General features: G+C 39.1%; 1 protein-coding gene across 4 annotated transcripts in view; it reads right to left on the bottom strand.

Annotated features, from left to right (window-relative positions):
• The window catches only part of PLCB1 (phospholipase C beta 1), a 412787-nt gene that overhangs the window by 15060 nt on the left and 385164 nt on the right, over nucleotides 1–12563 (bottom strand). Inside the window, exons 32-33 of one of the 4 annotated variants that reach the window (XR_012651612.1) lie at nucleotides 9562–10598; nucleotides 9095–9159 (exon numbers count right to left, since the gene is read on the bottom strand). The exons of 1 other annotated variant lie outside the window; for it this stretch is intronic. Coding sequence is in view for 2 of the 3 variants with exons in the window: in XM_075035450.1 (XP_074891551.1) it covers nucleotides 11261–11329 (69 nt within the window). In the remaining variant the exon portion in view is untranslated. 2 more of the 4 variants (XM_075035451.1, XM_075035450.1) reach the window with 2 other exon arrangements.

The raw sequence follows: 12563 nt of genomic DNA, 5'->3' as shown, positions 1-12563 counted from the left end.
GTATATAATAATAAACATCAAATAGAGATGTATCATTGCTACTAAGGATACAGAGTCTGATACTGTTTATGGCTGCTCTATGTTTATATAGTACTATTATCTTCACAGCTCTGCACTTCCACCATTATTTCATCCAAATACCCACCACTTCTCATCATTTCATGCTGTATTACACAACACACAATTTTTTTTCTTTTACTTAAGAAGCAAAATTAGTGTGGAATTTTAACTGCAACTCTTAAAAACTTTATAGCTTAATCTAAGAGCAGCACCGCCCAGAGGTTCAACCTAATTAAAAATAGCCTGAAGCTTTTTACTTCCCGATGAACTTAAAAGGAAAAAAACCTCCTCTTGTTTTCTGTACTGCTATTACTGGATTAAGTAGTACTATGCAATGGGAGGTTAATGGAGCCATCCTCATGATTAAGTTCAAGGGATTAATATTTCACTTCAGTTGTTTTTTATTTAAACATTTTTTCCAAAGGTCATATTAGCGCTGACTACTGCAAACTCAGGCAAGTCTCTAATTACCCATCATGTTTAAATGAACCAAGCAGAAAACTTTAGTTCAGTGATGTTCAGCAAGCATCCCACAATGCAAAAACTGACATATAAGGTAACTTCATAAAGCTAAGATAAACAAGACAAAGCCTGTCCCACTGCTGCGCAGATTAGCTTGAACTCATGCCTGCTAAAGGGCATACCCAAAGTTCACTTAAGTCTAGAAGAAGATAGTGATTGACTTTGATGGGGTTTGGATCTACAATACCAGCAACCATATAAGTACTGGCACAAACTAACCAGGTCAAAGGAACCACTGGCACAAAATGGCATGAAGTGTGTACTCCTTCCCCAACAGAGATCTTGAAGGTAATCTGACTTACAAAAGAGAAGTGCAAAAGCCATGCGTCAGAGGTTCAGGACTTTCAACTGCCTTGTCTTAGCAATTTAAGGAAACTGCAAAGCATGAAAAAGTCTAGGAAACACAACCAGGTTGCTGCTTAAAATCCAAGCCTGCTTCAACAGACAGGTAGAGATAACGAATTCCCACAGAGAAGGTGAGATGCCATTCTCACATCCAGACCTGCCCACCTTTCTCTTTCTTTGCCCTGATCTGGGTTTCTGTTGAGCACCTGAGCTCCATGAAGAAGGGAAATGGCTGAAGGTGTTTTGCCCTCTTAATGCTTATTATGGGTGAAGGACTACCACCCTGATCATGCTGCAGCCCAACCAGCCAGCACAGATCCTGAGTCAGCTCTTCTCATGTGTGCTGGAATATGTTCGGTGAGCTGTGGTGACAGAAAATGTGCGTGCCATAGCACTGGTGTGTTTAAGTCTGCACTAGGGTATGCTTTTTATCTTGCTGTGCAGTTGGACATCTTGAAGTCCTCTTGAGCAGATCTTTTAATGACATTGCCAATAGCACAGTTGAATTTTGGGGTCAGAGCTTCCTGTTGCCAGGAAAAGGGATGTGCAAATTCCCTAGAAGCCAGCAGAGACAGGAAAATAAGGGATACTACAACTTAACACTACTTAGAGAATCGGTTCCCTTGGTACCTCCCTTCCTCACCGATCTCAGTGGGCCACAGCACGCAGAGGTCACGCTGGGGCCTCATCCAGATCTCAAGCCTACTATAGAAAGAGTGAGCTTTTCTACTGATATCAGCGTGTGCTGGATTTGGTCCCTGGCTCCTCTCCTTCTGAAGTTAATACAGTTCGTCAAAGTTTAGTTCACCAGATGGTCAAGCCTACTTAGATGAATCTCATAGAACTTCACTAAGTCCTTTGCTTTTTTTTCCATTGAGAGGCATGCCATCAAAATGTATAACATGATCTCCTTAGAGCTCCAATTTGTTTTTAATCTGATTTCATTTGTGTGTATCACTATTGGTAGCTTCTATCTTGGAAAAGTTTTGTACCATGCAAAACCTTATTTAAGAAAAAAAAATTGGCAGTAGAACAAAACCCCTTTCCATTATAAGAACTTATCTTTTTAATGCTCTATCAGTGTTTTATTATTACTTCGGTACTTGACATCTTCCAAAAGCATTTAAAAAGTTCTTGAGAGGTCTTACAACTTTACAGTGTATTCTCTGATGCCAATTCTGATCACAATCTAGTTGAAGATAAGTTTAATGAACACTAGAGAAATAAAGGCCTTTCATATGTGATCAAGGTACTTGAGGAAGCAAAAGAATCCTTTAAAAACACGGGTTGCTTGGTTTAAAGCTCTATTTAAAATATGTGTAGAGTACATAATTTTGTTGAGGATAACAGAAATTTATCCTGAATTTTGGAAGTATTTCAAATGATGGTAGACAAGTATCAGAAATGAATGAGATTATTAACTTGCAAAAAAACCTTTTAGAACAATGACTATAAAATGTCACCTTTTCCCCATCTCATGGAAATGTATTTAGAACTATAGAAATATAGACAGACATTAGATTTAGTGATGGCAAGTGAATAATTAAGTCATCTGCTACTCTATATAACAGTAAAAAGATTATTCTGAGTTAGTTACAGAAGTTATTCCTAAAAATTTCTTATCACTTATGTTATTTAAACTTTCTTACATATCAATTAGTTTGAAATAATAAGTCTTTAGGCTATCCATTAATTGCAGCACCGTAGACACAATCTGTATTTAAAATTATGCAATGAAAATTAAGCCAAAGCACCAAGCTGTCTTGGCTAACAAAAAAGGTTTCCTCAGCCCTTCGGATAAAGAAGGAAAGATAATGGGGGCACTGAATTCACAGGAGAATGCTTTCTCAGTTTACTATTCTGTCTTGTCACATGTTAACACAGACTACTGAGGCCACAAGCCGTTATCCAAGTGTTCAATTTGCAGTGTTGCATTTTCAGTGCATTCATTTTCTGATCGTACAGTATGGCTGTTTTCAGACAAAAAAGAAAAGAACTCCAGTGATTAATGCAAAGGAAGGACAGCAACATATATAACTTGAAGGATAGCTGATTACGAAGATTCTGCAGCGGGATCATTTACAAATGCAAGGTAAATGTGGATGGGAAATTTAGATAGTTTAGTTACTCTTTTAGAAGTTAGAGGGAGGCTGGTTGCAGAGGAACATCTGGTCTAGACCTCAGGAGAAGACACCATTTTTAGTTTCTCTCTCTCCTGCTGTTATGGCTCTAGGTTCTCAAAGAAGGCTTCAACCCACTCTTTTAAGTCTTGCTGTCTTTGCAGAACAGATCTTAGGACAACTGAATTTCTCTTGTCTGGTCATATTTTGCTTCACTGATGCACTGAAACTACAATTTGGCATTTGTACCATTATAGCTGGTTCACGCTGGCATCTGTCAGAGACACACAGCATGGACTGCCATATCAGTCACAGCTGCTGACTGCAGCTGCTGTCCTCAGCGGCAGCGATGATGGGAAGTGGGATTATTTTAAAAAGTGCAGCCATTAATTGATGGGTGCTTTTTCCCAAATCCTCTATGCCTGCAGCATGAATGAGGAGTCAAAGATAACATTCAGCTGATTCAAACAGATCTTGGGAATGGTGTCTTCCTGCCATAGAAACTAGAAAAAAAGCAGCTGAAATATTCTGTGTTGAAAAGCATGCCTGACTGAGGTAATCACACCTAAGAGTGATGCTTCTTTAAAGTCAGACAAACTGCAGCAGCTCGCTATCTTCTCAGTCTTCTCTGCATGCTACACCAGCAGTTACAGAGCTGTTCCACCTTACTGTCTCCTGTATCCTACGCTTAATTGTACTTTTAAATAAGAATGGGCAGAGCATTGGGCAGTCAACTTTCTGTGTGTAGTACAGCTTCTTTTTATCTTCAGACAATAGCAGTTTACACTTCTGTGCACAAAAAAAAGATACCCCCTTTAACATTCAGCCTAGCCACTGTGAGATTTCCTAATGTCAGTATCCTACACTCGATATGTGACTCTTGTAAAAGACACTAAAAAATGATCTCTATTATATGCATGTTTATTAAAAAAGTCCTCCTACTAATATTAATAAATGGTTACAGGAGGGAAACGAGGGTGAATACTGAGTCAATCCTCTTAATGACATGTCTATGTGCTTGTGGATGCATATACTCACAAAACGGTGGAAAAATGGAAGGCATCTAATTATTTTTAAGTAAATCAAAATATTTACCTCACTGGCATAAATGCAGATTTTGTATATAAATTCAGGTTAATGAAATACTCATACAAAAGAGACAGTTTGTTCAGGGAGGACAGGTACAAAGAGGGTCTTTGGTGAGGTATTTATCAAAGACCTTTATTTTTTTTTCTGATCTCCAGCATATTTTAAGAGAGAGACCTGCTGAAAGTCTCTGGGTAATGACAGATTGGACACGAAAATGGACATTGTCGTGGTGGGGACTTATAATGGATGATTACACTAGGAAGATCGGGTGATGAAACTTCCTTACTTGCCCAGAAAACTTTTCAAAAAGGAATACAGCAGGGCACAGAATACTTCAACTTCCTAGCAGGCAACATTCGTATTTACAATATGTACTCTCTACTTTATGTGTGATTGGATGTGAAAACAGACACCTATTTCACTTAAATGATCTGGACCTGTGAGCAGGCTTATTGCTTTTTTACACTGTATCAATTCCCGCAGCAGCCATAGAGAGGATCTTGGCCTAGGTAAAATCCTCAAACATGGTTTATATCACTGAAATAAATCTGCTTATGAGGGAATTGCAACCATTAAAGGGCAGCTGACATTACAAGGAATTAACCCCAGTCTTAAAAAAAAAAAAAAAAAAATCACTTAAAAAGGAAAAAAGGGAACTAATAATTTAAAAAATTGAATTAATTTTCAACCAATTAGTATTTTCAAGTGGGAGCTGCAGCAGTGTCTGTCTGAGTACAAATGGGAATGAAGGGTACTCCAGGCCAAGAGGGGACATTAACACTAACATGGAATTGGGAAGAAATTACTGCAGAATTTATTCCATTATGCCATGGAGAGCGCGAGGCTTTGCTCAGAATTACAATGATTCCCCAAGAAAAAGACTGACAGTGAGTTATTGTTCCCAGGAGCTTCTACAATTTCCATGCTACTTAGCATTACAGGCTCATATATCTATCACACCTCAACTTCAGCAGCATCCAAACTATGTGGTATAAGGTGTATTACTAAAAGAACAGGGAAGGATTTAATTGCCGCCAAGGCCGTGAATCCTATCAGGAATACTGATTCCTGAAACTTGATTGCTGCTTTGAAAACTGAACCTGCAGAATTTTCAGCAGAAAGGAGCATTTTAAGAGCAGAAATACTACACTGAGATCTCACTGACCTACATAACACCCTGCAGAATAAAACTGATCCAAATAGGTGCTTCTAAATATACTAGTAATCTCAAGAAGGACCACAGATAAGCTATTGTATATCTAATAGTTTCTAGAAATACTAACCTTGAGTATCAGCAGGTTGCGAAATAATTTGCCCTATGAGCTTCATGCCATATGTTTTATGCAGGCATCAACACCTACTTTGTGAAAATAAAGCTGTCAAAATGTGAGCTACCACATGCAGCATCATTCCCACAGGTCACACAGTAATTAAACATGGAGGCTGACATTGCACCGTGCTGAATTCTGGTTGTGCATAACAGCTATCAAAAGACTTACAAAAATCCAGGTTAAGAAAAAATGCCAGCTTGATTCTAGACAACACTTACATATGGCTGAAGTCCCACTGAAAAACTCTATCATGCACTTAAGTGCTCATTTGGAACACAGCTCAAAGGATGAGGAAATTGTAGCAGTAGCTTTTAGGTCCTACTTTTTAGAGCTCTCATGAGCCATCCCTACCCAGCCAAAACATCCTAGTGGAAAAGTCATTTTGCTTGTTCAGACCAGAATTGTAAGTCTACATTCTCTTTTTCTGTCTCAAAAATCTTAACTTAGGTTTCTACTGTTGACAAACAACTGTTAACTAAATGGAAGTTCCTCCTATAAATGACTAATTAGTTACTAGTGGATTCAGACAGATCCTGAATGAAGTTGTAAATTTAGGTAATTTCTCTAGATTTCCGCACAGCTATTATCATGGCTTAGAAGGATTATATGCCTCTCCTGCACAGAAATATTCTCTAAGGTCATTAGTTTTGTTCAACCCAAAGCCAGTGGTTTCTTACATAGGAGTGAGAGCTGATACTCCTTTTTGGCCTGCAGGAAAAATTGACTCTTTCTTCTGTGCAGCCTGCCCTCCTCCTATCCAGGTACTTCAAAGCATTCAAAATGCCTTGCCCTGTGGATACAGCAGTGAGGGCTTAGGGCAGAAAGGGGCGGGGAAAAAAAGTTTCCTCCCATCGTTCTCATATTTGCTTTGGAGCAAGGTAAACCTTGGGGCGATGGATTCTTTCACCCCAGTTTGGAGCTCCCTGTGTTCTCAGTGCTAATCCATTTTGTTTCCCAATTTTCTTGCACAGGTAAGGTACACTGAATGGTAATTCTACCATGCAAAGCTTCTCCTAGTACCATTCCCTTTACACAGTCTATGAGGCTGAAGTCCTGAGAGCAGGACAAAGGAAAAAATAATTCCAGTGGTGTCATAAGGGGTTACATGATGCCACAGGAGGTTCTTCCCTGAGGTTGGATCTCCTTCTAACTGTGCAGGAGCAATTGGATTTTCCCAGGTCCCCACCATCCTCCCAGGATATCCTAATTTGACCCTGGCAGGTGACATCAGGTTGGCCTCATATTGTTAAAAATGTAAGCAATGTGTGATGAGAAGAGAGTTAAATACTTCTGTTTTTTAAAATGTTCACTGAGTTGTTTCAAGGCAGCTCAGCTCTATTCTAATCTTCCTGCTTTTCAGGAAAGGAAGACAGAACATCCCTCAGGAAGAGAAATCAATATTCTTGTGACACTTAAACACAAACAACAAAGAAATCCCAGTTCCCTAGTGAGCAGTTGCCAATTTAATTTTGCCATCTTCAGTAAGTCACTCTTTTGAATACTGTCAAGGTGCCAACATATTCATTACAGGCTCTACTTTCTTTTGTCAGAACTGCTTTGCTCAGCAAATGTACATTTTTAGTTGCCTTGCCTGTGTCGAAGAGGAAAACAACATTCACGAAATCAAGGCCCCACCTAGCAGTTTTAATCTCTAACCTTACCACAAGGAGAGAACTAAACAATATTTAAAATTGTGTTATTTTTAAAAAGTGTTTGAAAAAATGATCATTTATTTTGCAGCAATAAAAACATTTAAATAAACCACAAGCATGTAATGATATGTATAGATACATGAAGAATATGTTGGTGTCCATGTGGGCAGAGACAGGTGAGTCACAGCAAAAAAGCCTGACAGATCAAGTTATAGTCACACTTTATAAATATTCAAACTTACTTAGCATTTGCCTTTCAGTAAAGTATAGAAGTCAATCTGTATTGTGCAAGGCACAGATGAAACATACAGAGTTCGCTCCTTCCTTCTTGCAAGTACAAGTCCATAAAAGTATCCACTATAAGTATGTAAAAACAAATCAAACAAAAAGCCCTAGACAGGCTGATAAAACAATCTGGGGGGAAAGCACAAAGAACCACCACACTGATGCTGGCCAGGGAGCAGAACAGCACTCACAGCAAACGTGCGCCTTCACCACTGCTGGTGGTGCCTCACTGCTAACACTGGTACCGGCACCACACAGACTGGAAGAGGAGTAGTCCCAAAAACTGAGCCTTGATTGTCATTAGGAAGGACTATGAATTACAGAACAACTGTTAAGACCTTGTGCGGGATGGTGAAAAGCCACAGAAGGATGTTCCGTAGCAAGGAGGAGCTGCAGCTCTCTTGGGGAGGCTCCTTTTACTCCTGCACACGTGTGTGAGTTGAGCCCGAGGACACTGAAAAGCAAACAGTGCCTGCCTGGCAATTAACCAAATCCTTTGCATCCAGGTAACCGCAGCAGAAAGGCAGGTTTTGTTACCAAATACAGTCCCACTGAGAAGCCATGGTGCTTCTCTCCTCAAAGACAAGCAAAGCATATCAAAGCATTCCAGAACAAAGCAGTAGAAGGTGAAATATTAAATACAAATACAAAGCAAACAGGACTCACTGATTCAGTGACAAAGGTGTGTGGCTTATTGGTACCCCCTTGACAGTGAAAGCTCAAGACCTCCTGGCGTAACTGTATTTATGAGAGGTTTCAGGAAGTTTGCTTGTACATAATCATGTCTCCTGATAGCAGAGATAGCTCTGAAATAATACTTCATTCTATCAGCATGTTCTAATCATCAGCCCTTCCATAAAGCAATGAAAAAACCTCTTTTAATCTACTTTCATCTTTCTTCCAGGCTTTGCCTGCCTTTCCCCAGTTGTCTCTTGTTCCCTTCCTCCTCCTTGAAAACTCACTCTCTTACCTCTAAATCTTCCCCTTTAGGCTTCACTAATCCTATTTTACTGATTTGCATTCATAAATTCTTTCTCTTTGTCCCCCAGTTTTCCTCCTGCTCTGATGCCCTGGTTAATCCTTTCTTTATCCTATACTCTGGTGTCCCAGATGACAAATCCTTAATTTGTCTGCTTGGTAAGTTTAATCTTTAGAGGTACCCAGAATTCCTACCTTCAACACCTCTCATACCTCTACATTCAGATGCTCTCAATTCCTAAGCCCACATCCTTCCCCCGCATCAATCTTCTTTACCTTTTCAAAGAGACATTTCATAGTGCCTGGTTTTCTGATCTGAGAGTACTGCAGCTACTGTGAGCAGAGAACAGAGGATATTCTGATGACCCAAAGGGCTGTGGAGAGAAAGCTTGTATAATCATGCTGTTACACACAGCCCCTGACCGCTGCACTGAGGTGGGGCAAAAGCAGCAATAAATAAAACAGGCAGGGAGACAATGGGGTGGGGTATGATTTGAAGAAGCCACAAATTGCTTTCACGGTATAAAAAGGATGTAATGGTCAGTGGCAGCATATGTTATGCAGCTAGCAGATAATAATCAGGGCTATAATTGCTCAAAGATTTCAGAAGAACCACCAGGCAGTAAATTGTGGACGCTCCTGACTTAGTTTTGACATGTAAAATGAAAACAACATTAGCATTACTAGATAAAAAGGGGAATGTTTCACTCACTTTCACTATAGTCTCATATTCCATTTCTACTTCTGTTTTTCCTCTACTTCTTGTTCTTCTATGCTCTTTAAAACAAAACCAAGGATCATTTCAATTTGATGTGATTAACAATTACTCTAAGCTGAAATGACATAATTCTGTGCAATACAGTAAAATAACATCTCTTTAATCTATGCACTTAATGAAAAACAAAAGATTACTTCATGCTTCTGTGTGCCGGCTCATTAATATTTGACTAGGTACATGTTAGTCAGAGAAAGCAGTCTATTTATCACAACCTGTCACTCCATACTAAAGGAGGACAGTATTTCAACTGTGTTATGTGAGACATACGGGTTTAGTTGAAGTTGCAGCGTACGCACATTGCAAGAAGTGTCACTTTTTTTCTGGGAGGGGGAAAGAAGAATGTCTCTGAAGGAAAAATGAGGATCAGCCATGCCACCTGAAGTATGTGCTTGAAGAAATACCTCTGGCCATTGCAGCAGGAAGGCCTTAGACTGCAGTCAGACCTGATCCCATGAGCTCAGTGCAGTTTGGATGGAAAACCTTCAAGGACATCACCAAGTGCTTACGAGAGTGGTGCTGCTCCTTCACCAGACAGTCTATTCCTGTTGAGTCAGTCTTGCACGAGTGCCTGAGCACGACAAGGTGCGGGACACGCTGCTGTTGGAGCTGTTACTGCTCTTCACTCGCCTTCGTCCTGAGCTGGTGTTTATCTCTGGAGCTGAAACTTCTCTTTGATAGTTCAAAAGAGTGGCAGGATTGTCAGATTGTCCCATCTACCTAGAAGACCCTGACGTGCTGCAGGCAGCTGCATGCTACTCAAAGCTGACTCACTGGGATAGCTGTGATTCATCACGTGCCAGTGGGAGCACCCTGAACTTAAAACTCTCTCTCTTGAAGAGGTCTAAGGTCTGGATCAGAGAAGTACTGAAGGTAATCCAGCAGCAACCAAAAAGACCCAAGTTTTTTAGTTTGCGCAGTTACCAGAAGATGGCTATAAAATTATAGCCAGGAACTGAAAAAAATGGCTGACTTTTTGGTTCTTGCTAAGTGCAGTCTTTAAACAATGTTGCCGTGCTATTTTTCAAGTGGCTGCAGTATGTTTCATTCTCTGTTGTGTTAAATTATTGTGTTAACTGTCTTGTGTTGCTCTAAAATTAGTGTTACTTCAGTATTAAGTGATTTACTGCTTCATATGGATAGTAATTGCATGAGTATATTGCTGAATCTGGTTCTGTTTGTAGAAGTTACATCACAGCTCTTTTATGATACAGTTGGTGCCACTAAAATCTTGACACTTCCCACATCATATACTTTATACTCTATCATGTATTCAAGACAGTATTGTATTTAAATTGTCCAGGAGCCAGAGCTGTAATGGCATCCAGTGTAATATGGTGATACTAGGTGACTGTCAGCCATGGAATAATTGCATGCAAGTTCACTGAGGTAAACTGTATTTTGTCTTAGCTGTCAGGTTTGTTACAAATGAAATTGAAACCTTTAAAAAAAAAATAGAAACAGACAATAGCACATAATAAAGTTTCTCATTTAATATTTGAAGATTAAATAGCTTAATAACTGAAGCAGTACTTTTAAAATTTGTTACAAAACATTTCCTCTCAAAGCATTTTTTAAACTGGATATAATTGTTGAGTCAATTCCTTGGTAATGGGTGAAAAAGCAGAACAATACATTTGAGCACTGTGTCCTCATTTTACTTTCATGCAGATTCATAAATGCCTTCTAATTGAGTCAAAATAGCAGGCAAAAAAATATAATTAGCTAACAACATGGCTGGATTTGATTGAAATTCTATGTAAGGGAACTTATGCCACCTTCTTATATTGTGTTGCAACAAATGAATGAAACCATTTTATTTATTTTCTCCTTGAACTCTTTCTCACCTTGGTAGCAGTGGGCTGTAAAGCTACTGCATTAACACTGACACAAATGGTGTTATAAGATACATGTTGGGTATAAGATGGTCAGGAAATGGGTGCCAGTGATTGTGGTAGCTTGCACCTTTTTGACATGCAAAATGAATCTAAAATATTAGCTGAGGAAGCAGAAGGTGACAGTTTGTAGCAGAAAAAATGTAGCAGCAAGAAGGTGAAATGTAAAGTGAAAAAAGAAAGCTACTTTGTTTTGCATAGTTCCTTATCACTTCTCCTGATGCACTTCATTTTTCTGTCCCTTTGATCTATACACTTCACTGGTTTTGTGCTCCCACTGACAGACAAATCAGATAAAGTGCCTTACTTAAAATTGGCAATTTTTTACAAAATTACATGTATGTTCACAGCACACAAACATTTTGTCACTGTGGATATTGGCCTAGTTACTTCAATGAGGCTTGTAACTACTGAAGGCAGACTAAGATTTGACTAGAAATTCCCTTAAAAGCAAACCAGTCTTGGAAAACACTACTAAGAATCCTCCTGCTAAATTCCTTAGTCTGTGCAACATTATTAGTTTTCCTTACTTCTGGCACCATTTTTAGCCAGCCTCCCTGGTAAAGGACACATCTTGGTTTGTGAAAATGTGTGTCTACTTTGCATGCAGGTGACTGCACGCACGTATTGGCTAGTGCTGACAGACCAGGATTTGGGTGTGCAAAGCAGACACACATTTGCCAATATGCAGATTTTACCTACCTGGAGGATGAAAATCAGGCTCAAAATAAGTAAACATTGCAAAAAAAGCAACATCCAAAAAGAATAACAGAAAAATCTCTACTTTATCAAACTGAGGATTTTCCCTTTGATAGTTAGCAAAACACAGTCCACTGAAAGTAACAGAGATATCTGGATAGCATGAATTCCACAATGATAGGAAATTCTAAGGTTACAAGATACAACTACTTAGCTGTAAGTAGGGTACACACCACTCAAAACCTATATTGTTTATAAAGCTTTTAACAATATAGTCTATGCACTTGCACCATTAGAATACTCCTGATCCAAATGGCTCTAGTGTAGCAGACATATGTGCATAATATGTAATATACATTTACCACAGGGGTGCTCACTAGTTTTGGAGCTCCAGGCACTGTCTTGCAGCACAAGAAAGAGAAAGTCAGAGAGAAACAATAGGGATTAAAACAAACACCGAATTTCAAGCTCTTTTCTATTCTGATGGTTGTGACTGTAGTTGTCATAACTACCTGGTTTTTAAAATCCCCAAGCAACTTCTTGATTCTAGTGTGAGATGTATCTTTCTGTATGTACAGACATTGCATTAAGCAGCTTTTTGTGAAATCTCTAATGCACAGATAATACAACACAGAAAATACATATACTTTTCCAAATCATAACTGATCAGCCAAATATCTATTGCTTTTATAAGTGCTGAGACAACATTTTAGAGAAGACATACATGGGAACTAGACTGGAGAAGAACACGAATGACAGGGGGAAGTGTTAAAACACTATCTGCTATTCAAAGTCGGTGCCTACCTACTGCT

Source organism: Buteo buteo, chromosome 9 (assembly GCF_964188355.1).
Source record: "Buteo buteo chromosome 9, bButBut1.hap1.1, whole genome shotgun sequence".
Taxonomy (NCBI): domain Eukaryota; kingdom Metazoa; phylum Chordata; class Aves; order Accipitriformes; family Accipitridae; genus Buteo; species Buteo buteo.
The sequence above is the reverse complement of the archived record's forward strand: the minus strand, read 5'-3'. Positions and strand labels throughout refer to the sequence as shown.